At 47.8% G+C, this 25,207-nt stretch overlaps 6 protein-coding genes across 6 annotated transcripts; 2 read left to right on the top strand and 4 right to left on the bottom strand.

The window, feature by feature from the left end:
- Positions 1-1,453: 1,453 nt before the first annotated feature.
- On the bottom strand, positions 1,454-2,504 carry DFJ58DRAFT_736953 (uncharacterized protein; the record flags this gene model as incomplete). The annotated part of the gene is made up of 3 exons (XM_041386883.1): positions 1,454-1,599; positions 1,654-2,336; positions 2,395-2,504. The coding sequence occupies 3 exons, from the start codon at positions 2,502-2,504 to the stop codon at positions 1,454-1,456; spliced, it is 939 nt and encodes a 312-aa protein (XP_041235353.1).
- A 3,642-nt stretch (positions 2,505-6,146) lies between these two features.
- DFJ58DRAFT_848445 (uncharacterized protein) lies at positions 6,147-8,226 on the bottom strand (the record flags this gene model as incomplete). The annotated part of the gene is made up of 7 exons (XM_041393640.1): positions 6,147-6,410; positions 6,472-6,579; positions 6,715-6,800; positions 6,821-7,283; positions 7,336-7,545; positions 7,610-7,734; positions 7,908-8,226. 7 exons carry the CDS (start codon positions 8,224-8,226, stop codon positions 6,147-6,149), a joined length of 1,575 nt encoding a protein of 524 aa, XP_041235352.1.
- A 919-nt stretch (positions 8,227-9,145) lies between these two features.
- On the bottom strand, positions 9,146-10,413 carry DFJ58DRAFT_736950 (uncharacterized protein; the record flags this gene model as incomplete). Its single annotated transcript, XM_041386882.1, has 4 exons — positions 9,146-9,819; positions 9,866-10,035; positions 10,092-10,207; positions 10,267-10,413. 4 exons carry the CDS (start codon positions 10,411-10,413, stop codon positions 9,146-9,148), a joined length of 1,107 nt encoding a protein of 368 aa, XP_041235351.1.
- A 562-nt stretch (positions 10,414-10,975) lies between these two features.
- Positions 10,976-11,794, top strand: DFJ58DRAFT_736949 (uncharacterized protein; the record flags this gene model as incomplete). The annotated part of the gene is made up of 2 exons (XM_041386881.1): positions 10,976-11,579; positions 11,634-11,794. The coding sequence occupies 2 exons, from the start codon at positions 10,976-10,978 to the stop codon at positions 11,792-11,794; spliced, it is 765 nt and encodes a 254-aa protein (XP_041235350.1).
- Positions 11,795-12,469: 675 nt separating this feature from the next.
- Positions 12,470-14,493, bottom strand: DFJ58DRAFT_736948 (uncharacterized protein; the record flags this gene model as incomplete). The annotated part of the gene is made up of 5 exons (XM_041386880.1): positions 12,470-12,741; positions 12,795-13,018; positions 13,072-13,413; positions 13,466-13,610; positions 13,662-14,493. 5 exons carry the CDS (start codon positions 14,491-14,493, stop codon positions 12,470-12,472), a joined length of 1,815 nt encoding a protein of 604 aa, XP_041235349.1.
- A 3,765-nt stretch (positions 14,494-18,258) lies between these two features.
- Positions 18,259-24,843, top strand: DFJ58DRAFT_736947 (uncharacterized protein; the record flags this gene model as incomplete). The annotated part of the gene is made up of 13 exons (XM_041386879.1): positions 18,259-18,905; positions 18,963-19,412; positions 19,471-20,247; positions 20,312-20,940; positions 20,993-21,049; positions 21,101-21,241; positions 21,291-22,581; positions 22,631-23,282; positions 23,430-23,443; positions 23,506-23,641; positions 23,699-24,073; positions 24,129-24,161; positions 24,211-24,843. 13 exons carry the CDS (start codon positions 18,259-18,261, stop codon positions 24,841-24,843), a joined length of 5,835 nt encoding a protein of 1,944 aa, XP_041235348.1.
- Positions 24,844-25,207: the final 364 nt, after the last annotated feature.

Raw genomic sequence — 25,207 nt, 5'->3', positions numbered from 1 at the left:
GTCACAAATTCCGGACCTTGTTGTAATCAACTCCGATTTACGAGATTCAATGTGCCCTGGTGGATATAAAGTATTTAGTGAAGCAATTTGACATGGGCGAGATTGAAAGACCCTCCAGCCAGCATCGTCCTGCGTGGCTTTTATGGATCATGAAGCAGGAGAACACCCCATGTCAATGTTTGCTTCCCTGATTTGTGTTGGACAGACGGCAATCATATGAGATGGCCATCCATCCAGCATGTTAATGATGCCATGGGCAACGCATCTCTACAATGGGCGAATTTCAGCACACGCGGTCCCTCATTGGAGCAAGTATTACCAGAAATTCAACTGCGCTATGTAATGTTGGACGGTAGCATGTGACTGACAAAGATGTCAATTTCAAATGAGACTCGCGTCATTACCTGAACTCTAAGTTCACCCGCCACCACGACGGTCCCCAGAATGAACTGAATCGCAGACTAAATGCGAAATTCACCTCTTTTACCCTGGCGGTCCCAAACTGGACCAGTGTGACTGCCTGAACTGCAAGTTGATCATACACAATGGCAAATCATCCAGCAGACACCCGAAATCTCTTATGTTATGCCTGGACGTGTCTCCCAAAGGCATCCATCACCTCCATTGGTGATGAACCTTTCCTTGCAGGCAAGCAGAAACCAGACATTCGTCAGACCACTCCAATAACTGGCTCTCAACAGATCATTCCCTTCGCATCCAGCAGACAACAGACATCTGCTGTATCACCCATATATTTTCCTCCGAATGGGAGTTTTCACCTTCATAGGGCATTGTCAACCCCATGGGACATGATGCGCTGCCTTTGCAGCCAGCAGAAACAAGACATTTGTTATATAACTCCCGCCATGCGTCACCCAGTCGGACCAACATCCTCACCAGTGGGGTCAACCTCACCGGTTGTCGATGCGCTGTCTTTTCAGCCAGCAGAAGCCTGTATCTGAGGTGGATCTCCAAATAGGAGCCGTCACCTATATAGGGTATAGTAAAACTCACGGGCTGCCATGCGCTGCCTTCGCAGCAATCAAAAACCAGACATTTGCTATATCACTCCCATCATGGGCCGCACAATTGGTGCCATCACCATCACCAGTGAGTTCAACCTCACCGGCTGTCCATGTGTTGTATTTGCAGCCAGGAGAAGCAGATATCACGCATCACCCCAAGATGCATGTACAAATGGGAGCTGTCACATTCATAGGGTATATTAATACTCAAGGGATGTCATGCGCTGCCTTCGCAGCAATCAAAAACCAGACATTTTGTTATATCACTCCCAATATGAGTCGCCAAATTGGAGCCATCACCCTCAGCAGTGAGTTCAACCTCACCGGCCGTCAATGCGTGATCGTTGCAGCTAGCAGAAGCCTGATATCTGCCGCATCGCCGCTTACAATACCAGTTTCAGACTTCTAGTAGTATTAATACCATGCTATTAACGAAGATGCATATCATTGTGCGGGCCCTTTGTCCGAGCCATGGTTACAGTGCAATCATATTCAGGGTTCTGGTCACCGTCATCGTCATCGTACTTGGCGTATGCGTTCTCGATGCTTGTCCGTGACAAGCAACGATGCCGTTCTGGGTGATTCTCTTAGACTGATCCCCTCATGATACGTCAAGTGAAAGACTCACTATTCTCAGGTATAGAAAGCTTCACCTGTTCCTCCGCCAATTCCCAAACCAACATGTCACCCTGACCTAGCTGAGCCCAGTATGTCAGATCGATGGGCAATAGAACGATCCGACGATCGAGGATTTCATGTTTGCGCATGAACCTCTCTACCCTATTGTGCGGATCTCGCACGCGAAAAGCCAGTATTTGTAGGCGTGCGTTACCAATGAGACGAATCACCGCAACTGGATCGGATTTGCCTAATATGAGCACCGTACAGAGGTGCGTCAGCGCACTAAGAGCCTCTAATCCTGCATTTGGTTTGTCGAGCATGCGATCGTTGCAGATGTCGAGATGGGTCAGGTTTTTGAACACGTTTATCGTGCTCGTTGATGATGTGGAGTCTATTTCCATGTCGAGCACTAGCGACTTGAGTGGGAGGGCATCGAGGGCAAGCCACAGAGGTGATCCATCTGTAGCGAATTCTGTTGTCGAAAGCGCTAGACCAAGGCAAGTGACACGATTGCAGAGCGAAAGGAGTTTGATCAAAGTCGATTTTTGTATCGAACCGACTAGAAATAAAGATCTGATGTGTTGTTGGGCGAATTGAACGTGCATGGGACGCAGGCGGAGACAATCCAGAAATTTCTTGACTGTATGTTCATCATCCAGAACTATCTTTTTATACATTAATCTTTCCATCCTGCCGCATTATTAAGTTAGTAGAAGTCCATCTGTGCATTTTCGGGTGAAATCGGCACCATGGATATGTCCGCGTTGACACTCTCAGGTTTTCTGCGGCAGTGTGTCTGTCACGCGTGGCAAGCGCTAAAATTGTTTGCTGGATCTCCAGTGGAAGTTCAGGAGGCATGGCTAGAAACGAATGAGATGTCGTGGTGACTCCTGCACGCTAATCAAACAGTGTGAAAACAGGACACGTTAAAAAAAATTACATACATGATTGATCACGCTATCCGAGCACAGCCTTAGTCACGCGTGGCCATTTTGAAGCCAGAATATAGAAACGTGCGAGGTATGCATACCTCCCTCATATTCAGAGCCTCAGAACATGTAGTGCACGAAAATGAGAATAATTTAAAGTGACGGGGCAGTCTGTGCAATGTCATCGTATGTTTTTTTTTCACACTAACATAATGAAAACATATCTGCACATATTAGCGCATATGTTCCTCGCCCTTTAAGAATATGCTCGATTCGTGTCAATTATGAAATCATTGCACAATGGTATGGTAGTACACATGGTATGTATCCTGCAACGGTATTGCGAAAGTGGGATAAAAAGTGGGACGGTGATACTTGTGTTGGTCTAGTGTCAAAGACCCATAGTAGACGCAGAACTCTTGCGTCGTGCCATTCGACTTCATGTTCCTGAGTCGAATAGTGAGAAGCGCCACCATCCGAGAAATTATGACCGACTTGCCGACCATTCATTGTAGCACTCTGAGCACCTCCTCATCAATAGACATGAATATATGCCCCGTGAAAATGAAATTATGACATACCGCAGCTGCGGGCGCTGCTACATCTGCATGAACGTCGTGGTTGAAGACAGGGCTGGGTGGTCCAGCTCTATCAGGGACCAATCAACAATCAGCGACTAAAAAACGAGTACACACCGCTGTATGTTCTGATAGACTAGCTGCTCTTGATTCCGCCGTCCTAGACCTTGCTTTGAAAGTCGACCGGTTGTCATTGAAGTGCAGATCAGAAGCTGTCGAATCCCAGGTCCAACTCCGTCAGTAAAATTGATGCAGAAGGCAATGAAAGTAGTCCGGGAAAACACGTTCAATGTGAGACTAAATTATTGTGAGTATATGCGCCACTCGTAGTGCACGTCCGTGCCGCACATGATCTTTCGATATCCTGCTATGTCGCAGCAATGGTCTTGGATCCCTCGTCTACGCCAGAGGCAACGTTGTTGTGCAAATTGATGGGAGTTCTGCAGCTGCAGACAGTCTGTCGTACCCGTCATCATTGTGAGACAAGACGATGAGTGCCCACGGAGGAACTTGGCGATTTTTTTTCCAAGGCAAGTCTGTGTTATAATTTGGGAGAATTGCGCGATTTTCTTAAAATAATGGCTACCATTATGTACCCTCAAAGTGCAGTGTACGAGCATCTCCGGTAAGGTCCGGTTTTCACTGGGTGTCGCCGTGTGTTGCACACCTATGCATATCTACGAACGCGGTTAGTAAATTGAATAGAGACTCTGCACAGCGATGATAAATACCCTACAAATTTTCCTCAGTGAATTCATGTTGCTTAAGGTGCTATATGAAACACACAACTTTACTCCATGCACAGGACTATTTGTTGTATTATCCCTCTTGACGAATAATATATTGAACAAATGATGACCGTGTACTTGAGATCGGAATACGCGGTGGTGATAGTCAGGTTCATGGATTGTAGAAAGCTGACATACATGAACACGTTCGGTTGGTGAGTCGAAACTTGACAGGTTTGGACAAAAATCCAGGAAGAGGTTCATGATGTGGTCTTTGCACATCATGATCTTCCAGAAAGACTGAACAAGCAAGTTCTGCGATATACAGACAAATTACCAATCTAGGTCTTCCTTGAACATAGACAAATTAATATTCAGGTAACATTTCACCGTAAACGCAACCGATGTATATGATTTTGTATGAGTTGCCCGTTGAAAAATTTGCCTAATTAACGGGGGACCCTTCTGATGTAGATCTATACCCTCCTTCTGTAGGGTAATTGTACGATCCGCCCGTCTTGCATATTTATGTTAGACCTCCTCATTAATTCCTATTATAGCTCTATCCACTTGAGGGAGCGAAATAAATATCCTCTCAGAAGGTCTGTGCCATACAAGCACAACAACGTTATTTTTTTGAGTGGATAACTTCGTCAAATAAATCATGATTTTTATTCCTGGTCTTAAACATTTCCTGGGATGCTGCAATTCCATCGCGCCATCGAATTACAAGGCATGCGTCGCGATGACTTTCTTTCCCAGCGCGTCCACACCCTGCACTCGTACATTTTGGAGTCGTACCAATCTATTCGCCTCTATGTGCCGTTAGTTGCAACATCATGCGTAAATTTTATTGCCCTTGTTCCATTGTGATCCAATTGGGTTTCGACCGCATGTGAACCCATTTTTCATCCCGTCTGTAAGGAGTTAGGCTCACAACAGGGCTCGCTCCAATCTGTACCTCCGAGAGCGGAGTCATCGTATATTTGTCTTTCTGACGACCCTTATTTCAATTTTTGCACCAACTGTGTGTCGCATTGTTTTTTGGCTCTCAATATCGATGTCGCTACGGTACAGCCCGTCATATCTCTTTTGACATTAAACCATCATATCTACTTTCCTATCTATGCCATCAGCAAGTATTCTGTCTGTATCTCCAATCCCTAACGACTCGACGTCGTGTTCGCGTGCACGGAACTTTCTGTTTAATGCATTCCTCCATGAATCTCCCAATGCAAAAATTGGACTTGGAGATACCATCCAGGTCGTCAGCAGTCCCGACCCATCTAGCAGTCACCAGTCGGCTTCATTCAATATTAAACAACGCAAAGTACACCTTCTATTGCACTGTCACTTCTATCTACGGGTATTCCCCCACCCATGTTGCGTTCACACTTCACCGCATCGCTACCAAGTTTCCACAAATCCTTTACGTGCCCACCGCTGTTGCACGCCTCACCATTGTCCAGCGAGCCTTGGGAGTGCTGATTACACTCCCAAGACGTCGTCGTGTTGCACGTCACGCAATCGTCACTCTACGCCAAGTGAAGCCAGTGTCCTCCACTGGTCGTAAGATGCAGGTCGCAAAGGACGGACAAAAGATGATTTTTGTGTAGTCATTCAGAGGTGTGTTGTTGTTGTTCCATTTAGTAGTCACACAGTTCTGACCTCATGTGCGGACAGTTGTCCATTCATGGCATCATGTGAATCTCCCGAGCACACGGAAGACCCATTCCCCCACATTCCCTTACATCGGATCAATGTTGACATTTAAATGTGCTACCTACGTTCATTTTTTCATCTGTTTTTCTGGTCGCATCCGAGACTGCTCGACAGTTATTGCATCCATTTTAATCGTTCACTGTACAGCTATCTGTCTCCTGTATAAATCATTCTTGATGCGAATGCTCCAATATTTTTCTGGTCGTCTTATCTAAGAAGGGATCTATGGCTATTGAACGTGAGGCGTGGGGATCCAGCAGAACCCCCCCTCACAATGTGTATGAGTCGAATTAAAATGGTACCTGACGTGAAACAAATGTATCTCAAATTCTATCACCTAATGCGGGTTCCAGACCAAGCGCGATCGTTGCCAAGCTCTTACGTGAAATTCAAATACATTTTGTAGCACATCACATATTACCTGACTCACGTTGGTGAACCGATCATGCTCGATGTTCGGGGATCGTGTTGATATATGTGGAAGTTCTCAGCGTAGCAAATCAGTGAGATACGTAAACACACTCATTTCCTTATTGGCGTAGACTACCATATGTGATTAGCACCGCAATCATCATCTTTCTCACAAACATGCAAAATATTCAGGTTCAGCACTGTACTGGCAAGGCTGGATAAATCAGACATTCGGACCCCGTGCATTATTGGATAATCATACCAAAGTCGCAGCAGGAAGTAATCCCGTCGCGTTATCATGGATGTCGGGTTTCTCGACATATTTTTAAGTGGTGGATGCCTCGCCCTGATCTTGGACCACCGGGCCTTCCTCAGCCGCTTCAATTGGAGGAGGTCCTGCAAGCAGGAGGTTACGAGGCATGGACCATACCCCTAATGTCGAGCTCCCATCACTCACTATAACACGAGGCGACCTCACACAGGGAGTTTTATTAGCTGCGGCTGACAAGCCTGACGTTGGGTTCAGAGGCTTTGAACACTTTCTATCGCCTGTCCCGTCGCGAACCTAGTAGGAAATAGTAGTGAGATTGATGCCCGCCTTGTAGAGAAAAAGTAGTAGTAGTACCGCTGGGGGAGACGGATCCAGCGAGTCCATCCGCCTCCTTTTCCGTTCTCTATCCGCTTCTGACCCGGCACGCACAGCGGCTGTCTTCGCAGTATACACGTTGTCGGATACGGATTCATCACGATCGCCCGTATGCGTCGATTCGTTCGAGCCGTCAGGTTCTGAAAGGCAGTGACAACACCCACATTATTATTCGTAGGTCTCGTAAGTCCCCTGTTCCAATGTGGGGGTATTGGGATGGGCAACATCGTGGGTGGCAGGGGGTCCAGGGACTGTGTGTTTGGTTTCGAATCAGACAGTGTGTTAGTTCCTTTGACGGCCCTCCCCAGTACATGTGCGAGATGGTTCAGATGATCAGGGCTCTCCTCCATGTTTACTAATGCTGCATATAGGCGTTCTATGCCTAGCGCCTCCAAGTAGTCATCCTCTGTCAGGTGGCTGTACTCATCTGGTGATTGTGGGATGAGCTGTCCGCCGAGGTACGCATTCAGTGGAATTCCAACGAGGATGCGATATCGTTCTATCATCCAGGAAACCAGGTTTGTGCTGACGAGAAGTGCATCGCCTTCTACCAAGCCTCTTCCCATCAAATCCTTCCTGTGGGCTTGAGCCTCATAAAATAGTTGGAGCGGCTCCGAGACATCCTTCACTCATGGGTGAGATGTTTCTGTCAACGTAGATGGTCCTGAAACTCACACTGTGCCTTATGAGGCTCTTCCCAGCATCAACATGTGTTCCTTCTGCCATCTCGACGGTCGCCTGCTGATTTTTCCTCGAGCGACCTCTTTTCTGAGCTCGTACATTCCCTACGTGGTTTGCTGGTGCTTTTCGCGTATCTCCGGCTACATGCACAATTTCTGAAGTGTTACCGTGCAGATTACGACTTGGTGTGATCTCTGCGGGATCCTATATGGTCCGACATCCATTGACCTCGTCATGACATTACGTGTGACATTTTTTAATTACTCACCCCCGGTGCATTATGAATGCGCTCCTTAAACTTTCCCTTTTGTGCGCGTTTTCTGTCTTTTTTTGCTTGTAGGCTGAGCAGCCTCTTTCTTCGCCGTCCATGAAGCCTCCCTATCTTTGATAAATCTGTTGATCATATCCAACGACCGCGGCCCGTGGTCGATATCTGGGTAACATTCCAGACCACACATATTCTCGTCCTTGCCACAAATCAAATCATGATACGCCTTTTCCTTCTCATTGACTGATGTAATGGATGGTAAGTGATGTGATGGACAGCCGACTGGCACTCTGCTCACGCTTCAGGACGTCAGTCACCTCCACGCGCTCCACGAAGTGATTCCATGTGACATTGAACTTCTTTTGCACCTTCTGCACATTCCTGTCGGTGAACATCCCACCTGTCAGTACCATTGCCATGTGGAACTCCAAGCGAGCCGAACGAAATTTGGGTTTATATCCTTCACCCTCCCATTCCTCTTTGAATGCGTATATGACGTCTCTCAGGTACGCAGCAACGCTCACATACAGCTGTAGATCTCCCTCGTCCATCCGATTCTCCTTCACGATTGGTGCACCATTTGTTATTATCTGCACGTATACGTTGTGTTGGTGCATGAGTATCAGTAATGGATGAGCACAGTTAGGGGGGACGACCCGCTACATATATATCGTCAGCATCTGCAGTGGTTGAGGCGGGATTGCTAACACTTGGGCCGTTTACCTCCCACTGCACAGTTAGTTGTCGCTTGTTCAGTTGATGCCTGATGCCCTCCAACGAACAGACCATCTTGCATACTTCGTCAGATCTTGGGGTCCTCGAAATCAGAATCGGTCTTGACATCGGATATTTATGTGTGGACATGATCGTGCAGTGTGATCGTGAGAGTGCGGCTTAAATGCGGAAGTTGGAATCCTGAGGGCTGAGTCTGTGGTCTTTAAATTGATGGTTTAAAACCCTTCTCCGCTTCCGGTATTTTCCGGTCGGATGCTGAGTTTTTTGAACTCAAATCACACATGTCCTTTATGCGAACTTAGGTGTTGTGTTTGACGATTTCATGCTGTTGTGGCGACACGTTGTCGAAATTCAGAACTTGACATCTGGTTGTACTACGCTGACTCGGTGATTCGCAGATACCATGTGTGATATCATGTGTAAACTTGGAAAATGTTGACGCTATCTCGTCAGTGTCATACCAACATGCTCCATATGATGCCCTGAATCTAATGTGCCGTTGATCATGAATGACTCCAACATCTATTTTGTTGTCCAGGGCCCCAGCAGCGGTGATGGTGGAGTTGGAGAGCATCAGATGCGGAATGACAACTAACAGTCCAATATATGTGAATTCTTGTTCATCATTTACGTGGCTCACCACAATGTGAGCACTCTTCCAACCTGCGCAGATACCGGAGGATCTAACTCAATTGCATCATGGCTATAGAACAACCTCGCCACCTGGATTCTCATCCCACTGTCCTCACATCTGGACAGTTGCACCATTCGTGAGAAGGGAAAAAACAATCACAAAACAGACTAGTCGACAGAGAAAGAAGTTGAGTCCCATTCAGGAGACTCGTGGCGAGGGCGCTTGCTAGGCCCCTTTGAATCATCCATCTTGTCAAGTCGCTGGTGATACTCAGCTGCATCCCAGATACCATCCATGAACTCTTCGAGCAAGCAGTTCCTCTTCCTGTGAAATCGCTCTTCACGATGCCGGGCGTGCATTGTATCGAGTTCTCTCCTATTACGTGTCATGAGATACAATAACTTTGAACATACAATCATATACCTCTGCATGTCAAAGAGTGTATCCTCGATTGAGTGCTTCGGTGTGATTTTATGAATGTTATCGTGAGACAGTAACGATGGCATCGGAGCTATCTTCCTAATTGGAGTCGGAGAAGACGTCACAGGATGAATGGACGAATTGTTTTCTTTTTCGTCCACAAACTCGACAAAGGGTGGGGCTGCAAGGGGAGCAGTGCCCACAAGGTTGAGATTCAGCGCATCTTGGAGAGTTCGGATCTGGCTGACTTGTGAAGCTGTGAAAATGATGTTGTCCTTGTCATCACCCGGAGGCTGCATATGGATGGTCTTGTTGGCATGCGAGCCAACTCCAGTCGTAACCACAATTGGGGCGACATTCGGCTGAGCTGCAAAAATCCGGTGAAGCTCTGCGAAAAACGGAAAATCGGTTTGGATTTCCTCTAGGACACCATGAGTTGTGCTGCACTCGTAATAAAACAAACATACCCCATAAACGGTTCGCTTCCTCGGAGGTAGTAACATCAGGGCCATTCGCACCGATGTAGAATCGGCACATCTTGTCAGATGGATCACCATCGGCACTGTCCTGGCTCTCATGGAGACCTTTGCCCGTTATCCGACGCTTTGCAGCATGTTTTATATATTTTTTCGTGAGGCTAAATATGTATATGAGTATTGCGGGAAATAATGTGGTAGCAAGCGACTTGACTACTCAAGTTTGCCTTTCACACGGTCTCCGGTTGCTTTAGGACTGATCTCATGGAATTCTGGCAAAACAGCCGCCCCAATCCGCTTGTATACAGTGGCCTTCGTCTCGCCCAAGATTTTCTGATGCGATTCGTCAAGTTAATGGCGCTAAAACTCGTAATATACTTAGTACTACTCACCTCGTGTTTGTCCTTCTTTCCAAACAACATCTCGTAATTCGCTCTTTGACCGAGTTCTGTGATGAGTTTCCACACTCTCGAGTTGTTATTCTCGCTCCATGGAATTTGTGACAGCGAGACCTTGGGCTTCTTGCATTTGCCACCCATGTACACATACAAGATCGGATGATAAATGATGAGTTACCGTAGTACCATCAATGTAGTGCTCGATATGGTATATGATTTATTGTGAACTATTTTGTGCAAGTTGTAAAATAATTTGTTTCGGACGACGGCGGAAGCGGGCAGTGGCCTACTCTGAGCTCTCCTATTAAATAATACATAATTACATATATCTCGTTCATCACTTGTAGTCTTGGGTACTTGCAAAATGACACCGTGGGACGGTCACATGATTGTTTTACTTCGTTTTATTAGCTTGCAGCAAGCGCCACTAGATCTCATCCATTCTAGTCATGCCTCCTGCCCTTCCGCTCGAGATCCAGCAGAAAATATTAGCTCTTGCCACACGTGACAAGAAACCGCCGCAGAAAACCTGAGGGTGTCAAGGCGGATATATCCATGGTGCACACTCAACCAAAATGCACTTTGAGATGGACTTCTACTGATTTCATAATGCGGCAGGATGGAAAGATTAATATATGAAAAGATCATTCTGTATCAAGAAAAGACAGTCAAGAAATTTCTGGATTGTCTCCGCCTGCGTCCCATGCACGTTGAATTCGCCCAACAGCACATCACATCATTATTCCTAGCCGGTTCGATACAACAATCTACTTTGATCGAAATCCTTTCGATCTGCAATCGTGTCACTTGCCTTTTTCTAGTGCTTTCGACACGAGACTTCTCTATAGATGGACCATCTGCACCTGTGTGGCGTGCCCTAGACGCCCTCCCACTCAAGTCGCTAGTGCTCGCCGTCAACGCGAACTTCACATCGTCAGCCAGCACATTAAATGTGTTCCAAAATCTGACCCATCTCGAGATCAGCGATGATCGCATGCTCGACAGACCGAATGCAGCATTAGAGGGCCTTAGTGCGTTGACGCACCTCTGTGTGGCGCTCCTATTGGGCAGATCTAATCCATTGGCGGTGATTCGCCTCATTGGTAATGCACGCCTACGATTGCTGGTGTTTCGCGTGATAGCTTCGCACCGTAGGGTATGGTTGTTCCTGGACAACCATGAAATCTTCGATCATCGGATTGTTTTGTTGCCCATTACTCTGACAAACTGGGCTCAGCTAGGTCATGGCGACATGTTGGTTTGGGAGTTGGCGGAAGAGCTGGTGAATCTTCCAATCGATCAGAATAGTGAGTCTGTCACTTCAAATATGAGCAGCGTATCAGCCTGAGAGAATCACACAGAAGGTCATCGGTGCCTGTCACAGATACAACTCGTAAACGTGTACGCCGATTATAACGACGTTGACAGGGACGATGAATATGAAGGTCATCGGTGCCTGTCACAGAGACAACTCGAAAAGTTGCACCCCGAGTATATCGACGTTGACATGGACGATGAATAGCCAGGGATCCTCACATTCATCCTTAGGTACAGATATTTCTTACTGAGTTCCGCTTGGTTGAACTTCACTCTCATACTGCAGGTCGGAGAATGTACCCTGATGATGTTTGAGGGAATTTCTTGAGGTGACTGGTTGATTGGCTAATCTGGCGAGGAATTTTGGTTGGAAAACTGCCCTATCAGATAATGTTTGGATACGTTATGGATGGGTCATGGAAATGAAACGTCACACGCATCTCCGATATCGATGCAGGTCTAGATGTGTGATCCAACATTCGCGCAGTACACGGCTAGCTATAAAACCTTCAGTTGTGCTTTTACGACTATATGGAAGGCACTCACGGTGGACCGGCCTGCACTGCTCTCTCTAGAGGAGGAACAAGGATTTTTTTCCGAGTCCTCTGCTAATCCGCAACACCTCACTGCACCTGCTTTGCTCTGGCTTGATCTTCCTAGGTTTTGTTCGATGCCACGCTCCAATGGGAACATAAGCATCGTGGAGCAGCAGCAGGTCCAGGACTTGATTGTTCCATGTGTCACACTTCATGACCGGAAAAATAGTACTTGTCCAGTGAGACAACATGAAAATACCAACATCCGTATCGTATAATGCATGGCCCCCTGAATGTGTGATAACTAAAGTAGACCATCAAGCAGTGTAATTAAACACGATCCATCACGTGTCCTCCCTGAACCGTGCCAAATGCCCCCATAACAAGTCCCTATCTACAGGCTCGCCCGCGATGTCCTGTCTGTCTCTGAAGAGTGTCGTGGAGATGCTTCCAATGTTTTTGATTCCAAGAAACGTCACGATGTTGCGGCAGATGTCTTCGGCGAGAAAAGCAGTTTCCGAGGGTTGGATCTTACGGGTTTGAACATCAGCTGCGATGTAGTCCTGGCATTTGATGACCATGAGACAAAGACTCATTAGCGAACGTCGATACAGAGCTGTAATGGTGATGCATCATAGAGAAATGGTTGGATGGACGGTGTCCACTTACGAATTCTTTTCGATAGATGCGGAACAGCGATTGCTATTCTCCTCATCGTCTCTAGGGCGTAAGAGTAGGCGTGTGTTTGATTAGTAAGAAAATCGGCCTTCTTGTGGTCCATGTAGCGGGCCCTCTCCGAAAGATGCATCGATGCGAGGTTGAAGAAGGAGGCCCCCGTTGCAAAGCCTTCCACGGGCGTATAAGCGCCGTGAACCTGACCAGGCGGCTGTATGCTGTAGGTGTATCAGGACAGAGAATAATATCCGCTAATATAGAGTGCACATACACGAGATCTCCGGGACCCAAGTAAACCACTTCAGCATCCCACAACCTGTGTACCTCCTCCTTGTCATCTGGATAGCCCACAAGTTTCATCATCGAATTTGCATAAGCAGTACGGCCACCCTTTTGGGATTTCAGGCGAAAGAAAATCCACATTTTTCCCCCCGACTCGATGCGAATGTATGTTGCAACACCATCGGCATCGTGATGAGCAAACGAGACATACCCAGCCTGATGCAAGAGCGCCCAAAAGTGGGATGTGAAGTTGTCGGGATGTACCGCCTCGCGAATGGGGCACTGTTGTGTCGTCTGACTCCATCCAAAGCGTCGTCCGTGATCGAGATTTCTGACAACCGTCTAAGTTATGTCGAGCGAGTCTTAATGTCTGGCTTGCTCACCTCAAGCGCTCTGGTAGTCCTCCATGTACATATGGCAAGTCCAGAACGCATTGTATCTTTGTTGGGTCATTCATACCTGCGACAAGGGACGAAATTGTTCCTGGCTTGTGAGGATGTGCAGAATCTGCGACACGTGCTTCAGCATCTGATATGATGCGTCGAATGGTGTTTAATGCAATATTTTTGGAAAACTCACCATGAATTGACACAGGCATATCTGGATTTATTCCGAACTTGTGGTCGAGCCAATCTGTTGTCATCTGCGCTGGAGCATTTATTCCGTTCCCTCGAATTACCACGGGTTTGTTGTCACGAAGGGAACATTCAACCGTTTGAATGATGTCGTCACGTTCCATATGAGCAGCAGACAGGTGCAGGACATGCTTCGATGATGGAGTTGACTCTGGGAAAGAGGCGAAAAACTTCACCACTTGAACATCCACGGATTCGCAAATGTTGACACCTTTCTTGATGATCGTAGGCAGGACGGTTATCCTTCCATCCGGCCATTGTACCGTGGCCGATTGTGCAGGAAGCTTCCGTCCAACAACACCCACAGTCAAATCTTTTACACCATTAGCTGTGTAGTCCATCTGCAAGTGTGTCGATGCAATATGGTGAGACTTGGTATTGGGAGCAGCAGCAAGTTCATCTCGTTCAGTGTCGGATGTATCGCTGTCGACCCGCACAAGCCTTGAGACCCGATGCGGGCGTGAGAGTGTTGTGGCGATGACAGGTCCATCACTTTCTTCGTCATCTACATCAATGTCCAACGCAATATCTCTCGACGAACCAACTTGAGGTGGCATTGTGGTGTCCTGAACATGTCCGTCACGGTTCTCTCGTTGTTTAGCGCGTTCCTGCTTTTTTCTGAGTCTATCCTTTAGCCTTATTTCGTTCCGCTTCTCTTCTGAGAGTGATTGGAGCCATTTTCGCCGTCTTACTGTCGCGGACTGGCCACTGTCTTTAACATCCGAGGTTCCCGCTTTGACACCAGCCTTCTTACGAGACGTCAAGCTCGGAGCCATCTGCTCACATATTTAAACATTCCATAAGTATATGGACATTGAACATTTTCCATACTTTACCGTAGCGCACTGGTCTTTATTACGGTTTTCGACGAGACGGGTTTCGACGTGGTTTGAGATTAAGGGCACATCGAACGTTTGAGGTAATTGATTGGTCATGCTGTGATCTTGCTAAATCGAGCAGTGCCACGGTCACATGACACAGCAGGCATTGATCAATATAAGAAACCCGAACATACTTCAAACATCCTTCATACACTAATTAATGTTATGAATGTTATTATTATACATGTTTTATGCTACGTTGGGTCAAAGGACATTGTCGGAAAAGAAAATATTTTCTGAAGGATGTTTGAAGTATGTTCGGGTTTCTTATATTGATCAATGCCTGCTGTGTCATGTGACCGTGGCACTGCTCGATTTAGCAAGATCACAGCATGACCAATCAATTACCTCAAACGTTCGATGTGCCCTTAATCTCAAACCACGTCGAAACCCGTCTCGTCGAAAACCGTAATAAAGACCAGTGCGCTACGGTAAAGTATGGAAAATGTTCAATGTCCATATACTTATGGAATGTTTAAATATGTGAGCAGATGGCTCCGAGCTTGACGTCTCGTAAGAAGGCTGGTGTTTGTAGTTGCATCGTTGAGCGGCTGAGCCATTGAGGTATTTAGGTACCTGAGCTTATGTGAGCGCAGGTGGCTAAATGCACATTCATGTTCATATCCATATTCTCTTCATAACTTTTCTTTCTCCCACCTCTCTATAGATGACGATCCTATGTAACTTGCATTGCCTAATTCCATTTATTTGGACGCTTCTCATATTTTACCCTTTGAGAGTCCATAATTCATTGCATCGTCCAGTGCTTCCCAAAGATGACTGGCAGGGCTGTATTTTCAGTTGACAGGGCCCTTTGACGTTGCCTGGATATCTGTGCGTCTTTAACATGCCATGCTGTCATTTGTCTTAATCATCCATATTTTGCCATACCACTTGTGCGACCGGAACTCCCTCTGCAATGCAGTTCTTTTGAGACGCGCAGACGGTCATGGATTAATTGTGAGAGCCAGCGCTCAGTTAAGGAAAAACTTGTGGTGATGTGACAATTCCACTGAGCCCATTGTCCGGTCGCCATCTGGATACAGATGATGGACACAATTCTTTGCTTGTACTAATTAGCCGAGATACACTGAAGCTCGGTTCAGGTAATTGACGAGAAAGTTAGAATGAGCAGTGTTTAAGATAGGAACAATTTGTTACGGTGTCGTGGATGAAGAATTGTGATGGTGCTCACTTTTCCATCTATGATAACCCAGTTCGTCTGTCACGGTGAAAGAATACGGTAAGATCTCGTCCAATGAACTGGCCTTCATTACTTGCCTGACTCTGCTCTCAGCGATAAATATTCTGTCATGAACTATGGCTCGATGTATAAGAGGATCATGTGCTATCATCAGCCCTCCACTGGTCCAACAATCTTTCGAAATGGAATTGCATAATTGATGCTGTGTTCAACATCCTCCAAGCACTTCAGGAGATAAGCATGGCCAAGAAAAATGAAAAGCATTATCGATATATTGTACATTGTGCCAAAAACGTGGTCTGTTCTCCGCCACAGTATCAAGTTCTCATGGCTGCCTTACATCATCTACATCAATATTATTACCCCGCAATTAGACTGCAGCTCTGCACGATATCTCAGAAGGAAGATGAGACACTGCTGACGGACATTGATATATTACTTGTGCTTGATTGTAGGACACATGGAGTATATTGTAACTCAAATATTACCGATCACTCCTTGCGATTGCTGTGTCTTTCCATTCCTTGCAATATTAATCAGTATTGTTGTGGGGTGTTGTAGTTGCATTCACCAGATGTCGACAAGGACGTGGCTTATATTGGAGGTGAGTTTGGAAGGTAGTTTGTCTTACAAAGATCCTGGTGCAGAACAGCAAATGGGATTCAGTTCACTACATGGGATTATACATCCGAATGTCCTTCACGTCTCAAAAACCTGCATGTCCGAGCTCACCTGACGATCAGTCAACCCGTGACTAAGTAACTAAAATGCGTGGTGCAATTATTTTCGGCAGGGTCGACGGTGTATGTATGAAATGCTGCTAAGCCTCTTTGAAACAAACAAATGTCCAAGTATGGATTTACTATGCTTCCATGCACACCCGAACTGTAACCAAGGATTGAGGGACTAGGCTGCGTCGGATCAAAGGTGTACACCCAGTAGATTAGCAGTGTGCTGCCGAGCCCATGTAAAATACGTAACGCTCCACAATTAGTTTTACTCCAGCAGAGGGCGCAATGCGCCGATCTATTAGCAACCTGTAGTGCCATCCGACATTCACGGGATAGCCGTCGGGTGCCTGCATCATAAACACAATTGCGGCACGCGATATTAATCCAAAGGTTACTGATCACTGCGTTCGATTTGTGCGTCCATCCATTCCTCCATAGATCAAGCAGTATTTTTTGGGGGCGACACAATTTAATTCACGATAGAGAGACACGTACATGTCTTTATGTGAATGTACCCCGAATGAGGTGGCTAGTGTCCCCCTCTCCTCGACCCTGCTGTCTCGCATATGATCACGCAATGAAAAATCTGTGCTCATGGATCAATTCATATGGGATGTCTGGGTCTCCGTCCCTCGGTTCCCAAATGTACTAGCTCATGTTGATGTGTCCTAACATTGTCGTAAATGCTGAAACAGGGACAACAGATTTTATTTTCAATGGCATTCCTTCATTGTCTTATGTCCCTGCCGGACCATGTCCGCGTGGGCGCAATCATATAAACCTTCGAGAGCACGATACATGTACATTCGAAGGATACAGCACAAGATCTTTCACTACACGTCATGTGCTGATTGCAATCAATGTCCGATAACTATAGCTGTCACCATCCGGGATGCGGGAGGGACCCATGTTCCACTAGCGAAATCGCACAGGGGCATGGATACCGGTGCCACTCCGTGGCCATTCAATTCCTGATCGATGGGTGCCAGTACGTCGTCGACCAAACAGATGGTCATTATCCCTGCCCGCTACAAGAGTGTCAAAAACGATTCCAAGAGCGCACGGACACTCGCACTCACATCATTGTGGATCACAATGGGTCTGAGATCATTGACACTCCCGAACTTTGTGAGTCGCATAGGACATTCACCAATCATTGAGTAGGACTGACATACGCACTCCCATCCTCGCTTATGAACCAAGACGACGCAGATGCACCGCATCAGGTTCATGTCCAAGACACCTCTTCCCCTCAGGGGATGGGCTTTATATGTCAGTGTGATCTCATCCGATGTACTCACATTTTCACAAATGGATTAAGGTGCCGGTGATATCTCGCCTCTCATTCTAAACCCAGACGCTTGTCCTCATGGCATCAGAGGCGCAGGTGAGAGTGATACCAAACATGATTTTTCAGGGTACCCCTAAGTGACGGATGTGTGCATCCTGTACAGGCTCGACTGGTGCTATGGAGCCCAGGACTGTGTCACTGTCGCCATCAGTAGATTATTTAAAATCCAACGAGATTCTTGATCAACTAGGCGTTTGCATGCACAGCGTTCTAAAGGTGCTCCTATGCTACTCCTGCCGGGTGGCATTGACATCCACTATGGTGGCGGGACACAGGAAAAACCACCATCATTCATACGAGGCACGTCCATCAATTGTACGGTGTATCTTGACCTTGAAATACGCATTCCACATACCTAGGTGCCTACAGCCATCATGCAATCCTTCATGGACTTTTGTAGGGAGGAAAAAATCTATGAGAAGGTAGAGGATGTGAAGCTACCGACCGCGGGAGGTCTGCCTATACAACTCGTCGAGGATCCAAGCGACGGGCTTGCATGTACAGAATCAGCCGACTGCACGCATGCTGTACGGGATCTAGCGACCATGCATCGACATGGTCGAGAGAAGCACAACACTACCAGTTTCGTGGACATCCAGTATCGATCCTGCCAGGTCCAACAAATCTTCACGGTGTTGCATAATTCCTACTTCGAGGTCTGCCAGGACGTTATTAGAGGCGTCAGACCTGACATAAGGGCCACCCTTGAAGCTACATTCCTACCTCAAAATGATGTTGCATTGATCGGTCCAACAGAGACTGAACAATGGAGGACGCCACTTGTGCACTTTATGGATTGGGACAAGTTCCAGGTAGAACTATGGATGAATCCAATCCAGAGACTAGCAGCAGATGACATCAAGAAACGTCATACCAGTGAAGAATCTGGTGGGATACTGACACGTCTCGCTGCTACCGTCCGAGACCACATGACGAGGGCATCGACAATCTTGGATGGCCATCCTCATAGGTTAAGCTTATCAAAACTCCTGTTGTATGGTAATTCCATACCGCGAGAGACGTGAGTAATTAACAATAAACAAATAACGTCCGAATTCATTAATACCGGTGCGCCCAGCGACAGTTATTGGAGGCCCGTGTCAGATGACAACGTCGACTATCCAAACTTCATGGTTCAGCTTATGAGAGCAATCGTTCGAATTCACCTCGGATCCCCACTCGAGTTCTCATTCGCGCTGTCCACCGTGCAGACGACGTGTCTCGAAGAGCTTTTGGTTGTCCTCCGCAACGACAACACCTCTCCCCGCAGGCGGATGATCGCCTATCATAATCTGGCGTGGTCTTTGGTCGATACCGACCCGGATCTGTGCGTGGTCGATCGATGGGCAAACCCAATCAAGCGAGCCATCTGGCTCAGGGCGCTGCGTGCGGACGGAAACTTCTGTGAAGCATCCTTCCTTACCCCAGACCTCGCAAAGTTAAAATACTTTTGCAACATCACCTCGCTTCTGGAAGCACTGATGGACAAAGATGAGGATGCCGACGCGGTGCATTTCGACGATCATGAGTGAGCGTGCTTTCACATACATTCGCTTACACTCGTTGATGGATCGTTGCGTTTGAAGCCGCGTCATTCGCATTCACGAGCGGGTTCTACGCCTCGGTCGTACCACGACGTTTAACATAGTGTATGAGATGCAGCAGTATGCATCGTCTGTGGTATTCAATCAAACGAGAGAGCCAAACGTCTATGTCGATCCCGACGTGAAATCCATCACCATCGGCACCAACACCATGCATATGGACATGCTTCGGGATGGCATACAAAGGCTTCTCCTGGAGTTGAAATCGCGCTATTCCGCCCTCACCAATGACAATGTCGTGTTGAAGGAGGTTCCAGAGCAGGTCAAGGACGACCTCACAAATTCGACGCGTGGTTATTCGCTCGCGTCGGAGGAGCCCTTTTACAAGAAGCGCCATGCCTTGTTCTTGTATCTGGTAGATCACTACGACCTTGCAATGGTCGACAACGCAGGACGAGTCGCATGGAACATCCCCGGAATAAAGGAGCTTCTCAGACGCTCATTCCGGGTCTGGGAGCCTCTTTATCATTTGCTTTACATCACCACACACATCTCCTGTCGCGGCACACAGTTCATCGACCACAAAGTGAGCAATGCGGACAGGCATCGCAACCTGTTCATGCAGGGCAACGAGATGTTCCTGCTGACGGGCTACAGCAAAAAGACCGGCATCACCGATCGCGACTCATGCACTCCTGGGTTCGTGCCGAAGGAGGTCGCCTTTTGGGCCCTCGAACTTCTTGCAGGGGGGTTACGCACTGCTGAAGCCATACTTGCTGGGGTTGCATTTGGCCCGCAGGCTGAACATGTATACAGAACGTGAGCACCGTCCTGAACTATGTACACCACCGAACATCATTCTTACAACCGCATGCTATTTCAGCTATCTATGCGTCGGTGAGGGAGAGCGGATTAGTCCCACGATGTTTTCCGCCAACATCCAGCAGTGGAACAACGAATATTTCCAATGTCGATGGGGAGTGAGAGATTTCCGGCAAGGCGCGATCACCATGGGTCGCGAATTCATCGCCACAGACGACTCAAGTGATGACGCTGACAACATCCTCGCAGAGTCTCCTGATCACGACACTGCCATGGACCATAGCTTCCATTCTGTCGTCCATGGATTGGTCCCTCGACTGTCCAACAATATCATGTGCAAGCACAGATGGCTGGGGGATCAGTGGCACAGCGTTCTTGGTCTCGGTCCATTTCCTCCTCCTGAAGCGGTTAGACTCAGTCGTAAGCAACTGGCCAATGGAACATTCCTTCAGTCCATATCGGACCAGGTGAAGAAAGCCACGGAGGAGACTCTCAAATCCTTTTTTTCTGGTCAGTACACGGAGATACTGAAGGACGCTGTCTGTGCCGCGATAATACAACAGAACAAGGATGAACGAGATGCTCGCCCGATGCGACGGATGCCTGAATCTCTGCTCTGTAGTAGCTGGGCCGCGCAAAGCTCTATGTCCAGTGGTTGTCTGGATAACGTATTCCAAGATCAGAATGATGGTTAGTACCAGCATTGTTTGTGTCTATGCCATCACCATATTTTATTGCGCAGGTAATCCATCTGCACTTTCCCCATCGCATGGCCCGAGTAGGTACATTCATGACAGAAGTGAGTATTAGCCTCCTAGTGTCCAATACCTCACCAAATGTAATGTTGTAGATGTGGCTGCCGCAGGGATGTTGTGCGCGAATTCTAGCAGCCATATTTCACGCGGAAATATGGTGATGGACTCCCCACTTCCAGCGTCATCAATCCAAACCATCTCGCACACTGAATCAATGGACGAATCGATATTATTTGGTGATATCGTTCGAACCAGCGATCAAGGCGAATTAACCCCCCGGACCAGATCGCAAGGGGAAGGGTAGAGCCTATGGACCTGGCCAGCGGAAATCATCGAAAGCCAATGTGGCTTACTCCACAAGGAACCGCATGGCTGATAGCGACATGATCCACGAGTCTCCTAGCTTATCCCCCATCGCAGTCCGCCCGGACAACCGTAGGGTGTTTGAGCTCAGCCAACGTCGGAAGTACAACCGTAAGGTTGATGCGTCTGGACCGAATGGTAGTTCCGCGAGCATTGTATCATCAAGCATATCCCCAATCGCAGACCGCAAGGCAAAGTGTAGGACATTTGAGCCATGCAATCCTCGACTCTTCCAAGCTGCAGTCAATACTTCAAAAAGGAGGGACGCGGTTCATAGTGTCTCACATGACGAGGACTCGGTAACGTATACGTCCCGTTCAGCTGCAGTCGCATCCACTGTATACCGGTCCCGCAAGCGTCAAATACGGGATGTGAGCGAGGCAGACACTGGAGATGACACATGCAGGCGTCCCAAACGTTTTCGTAGTCATGGTGACGCAGATCCGAACTTGGTCATGGAGGTCATCAGCCTCTCAAGTGACGATGACCTGTCATGTCTCGAAGAGAACCAGTCGCTCAAATCACTGCGTCAGCCTGTCACTTCGATTGAAAAGACGTCCCAGGAGGATCTGAGCGTCTCTAGCGCCGACGACCTGTCAGGTGTCGATAATAACATCCCACTACAACGTCTGCGTCAGCCAATTAAACAGGTGGCCACAGAGGTTATAAACGTCCAGAGCGAGGACGACATGTCAAGCGTTTACGAGAACCAGCCACTGAAACGTCTTCGTAGGACCAGAACTTCCGTTAAGAACGTGTACGTGGATGTTACCAGGCCATCCAGCAACGACAGCATGTCGAATTTTATAGTTGATGATGGCAGTCGACCATCCTCACCCCCAAGTGCCGTGCGAGACATCAGAGAGGAGATTCGACGCGCGATCAGACACATCAGGAGGGATGACACCGCGAGGGAAAAGAGCTCTGCGCAGATGAACGTCCTGATTGCCGTCATGACTGCAGCTACAGACCTCGTCGTCACGATGAAGACAGGAGGCGGAAAAAGCATGTCGTGGATGGTCCCATCTGTAATGGACGAGGAATCGAGATCTATTGTGGTGTGCCCCTTCGTCGCCTTGCTCGAAGAGCAGTACAAGAACACCGCTGCAAGTGGACTGCGGTGTCACAACTACTGTATCTCAAAGACGGTGCCAGAAGACGTTCAGATTCTATTCGTGCAGGTGGAACATTGCTCGTCTATCGCGTTTGCTAAGTAAGGGAACTCGTATATCACCTGGAAATAACTCACCTTCCATCGATAGTCTACTAGTGTCTGCACTGGGGCAGAAGTTTAACAGGTTCTTCGTCGACGAATTTCATGATATCTCGACCAGTCATCCAGGCCGCATTGTTCCATGGAAACAACTTGCGCAGCAATTCGGCAAGATGCGAATCATGATTATCCTTATGACAGCGACCGGACCACCCTGCCGTATTGCGAGCTTCATCAAGCCGTTTGGCATGAAGCGAAACCTTATCACCGAAGTCCGGTCATCAACAAACCGTCCAGAGATCGGAATGCACGTCGTGCACCTCCAGCCCATCGCAGCAATGCAGTCCCTACGCCATCTCGTTGCCGCTCTATCCAAACGTCTGGCTGCGGAGGAACGCATCCTGGTGTTCTGCAATTCTCAGGGTGATGCAGAAGGGTTCTCACTGCAGGCCAAATGTGCCGTCTACCACAGCGACCTCTGGCAGGCTGGAAACACAAAGGCCTATAACCTGAATTTGTGGGATGAAGGGGAGACAAAGGTCATGGCGTGTACAACAGCCTTTGCACAGGGTATGGACAGGCCGCACGTGCGATATGTGGTGATATTCAAGCCGTCATTTGGGCTTATTGTTAACAACCAAATGCTGGGTCGCGCGGGTCGCGATGGGAAGGAGTCTCACGTGTTCTTCTTACTGACCAGGGTAAAATGACGTTCAGGTGCCCATCGAGCGACCAGTGTGTGTGGGAGTTGGACGAGCTAGTACACGGAACACGGTGCAGGCGCTTTACCAACATGCTGTGTTTGGATGGTGACAACCTCGCCGTCAGATGCACTGACGACCCTCAAGGGATCTATTGCGACGTGTGTGATCCACACAGCGTCATGCAACGACTAGCCATGGAATCAATCGAAAATCCCTTTAGGCCACTTGGGATGCCCGAGGGCGCAGGTCTGCCAATGATGACTAGTAATCCCTTGCTTCGAGGACGGATTCAAGCTTCACATCAAATGTACGCGGAATTTGTGCCAGCATCCGCACTGCTTCATCCAGAGATCACGGTAAGTCTTGTCATCGTCCCCATTATCGCATCCACCGTTCATACGTCAATGTCATAGGCCCCGATTCCCTCCCAGCCGAAATCCCCGTCCAGCGATGATCTGTACGACCACGGTTCATCAGAGCTCATGTCATCTGAAGTTCTCATGCTGGATTCCATGGAGGACAAACAAGTGTCTGTGAGTGGCTCCGGAGTCACGCAAGCTACACAGAACATTCCCATAGAGTGTGCTCCAGCTTCCCCACTGCTTCAATCTGTGAGTCTTGATATCATGCTAATTCTCAAGCTCTGTCCCCAAACGTTAGATCCACAGATGGCCATGCCAGACCAGCTGCAGACCCAGTCAAGCGATGCTCTGTACGATCAAGGTACATCAGATCTTACATCATTTGAAGCACTGATGCTCGATGCCATGGAGAAATTACACGCTCCGGTGGGTGCACCGCACCTCTGATATCATCCTGACGCTGATACCGAACGTTGCCAAGCGGACCACTGGCTTGTCGAGTGGCCACTACGCTGTATGACTCTGCATTGCTGCCATGTAACTATACTGATTGGGTTCGACAGACCACCTCGCAGCCATCTGCGATCAGCTCCTCATTTGTGCGACTTATGCCTCCTTCTTCACTTCCAAGCGATTCTCGCACTTTCTCTGCAAAGGCTAGTCGGGTTGACAACGGACTCCTCAGCCGTCTTTCCCGCAGCTCACGGCTGGACAAGTTCATGCGTGTCCTGAGAGACAAGTGCCCAGTACACTTTGGTAACGTTGCCGTGCTTGTTCCGGAAGCCAATCACAGGTGCACCGTGGAGGGCAGCGTCCCGATGCATCTCTATAGGGAATTCAAACTCAGTTTCTCGTTCGAACGTTACTCGTATTGCTTTCAATGTTGCTTGCCACAATCTCAAAACGGAAACGGAGAGGAACCAGCATGTCATGCTGGCTTTTCGTACAAGCCAGGTGATAAATGTCCATTCGCTGGCTTTATTTTCAAGGCGGTCTTCTCCATGTGGCACAGGGAAGGCTTCCGTAAGTTAATGATTCAGGACATCGGTTCAGGAGAGCTGCTCGCGACCTACCCTCAGTTCTTGACTTGGATAGTACAAGAATCCTCCGATGAAGGCAAATACATCAATCTCATAGAGGTATTCCTGTGGTTCTGCAGCGAGCTGGAGAAAGCCAAGCCCAAATTCTTTGCTTGATCGAGGAGGATGAGCAACGATCTACATGTCAGTCTCACTGTCTTCATCTGTTTTCCTTTCGTCTCATCCAGCGGCACGCGTTCATAGGACGTTTTTCTGATTGTACTAGACTCAGACATACATGTCTGGAAATTTTCGATGCTATATTACTACTATCAGCATTCCACGTAATCGTTAATCATTGTGGATTGTAATCTGACTACCGTCTTGTCATCCTACACCTTGCCGTCGCCTAGATGTATGCTATTCAATGTTCACTCTGCGTCGCAGAACAGATTTAATATTCTTGCCGGTATACGTCCTATGATCATATTTGATGCATGTCTTGGAACATTACAGATTCTGCAAGCTACAATAAATGAGA

This window comes from Suillus subalutaceus (genome assembly GCF_016647625.1).
Source record: "Suillus subalutaceus strain FC151 chromosome Unknown DFJ58scaffold_308, whole genome shotgun sequence".
Lineage (NCBI taxonomy): Eukaryota > Fungi > Basidiomycota > Agaricomycetes > Boletales > Suillaceae > Suillus > Suillus subalutaceus.
The sequence above is the reverse complement of the archived record's forward strand: the minus strand, read 5'-3'. Positions and strand labels throughout refer to the sequence as shown.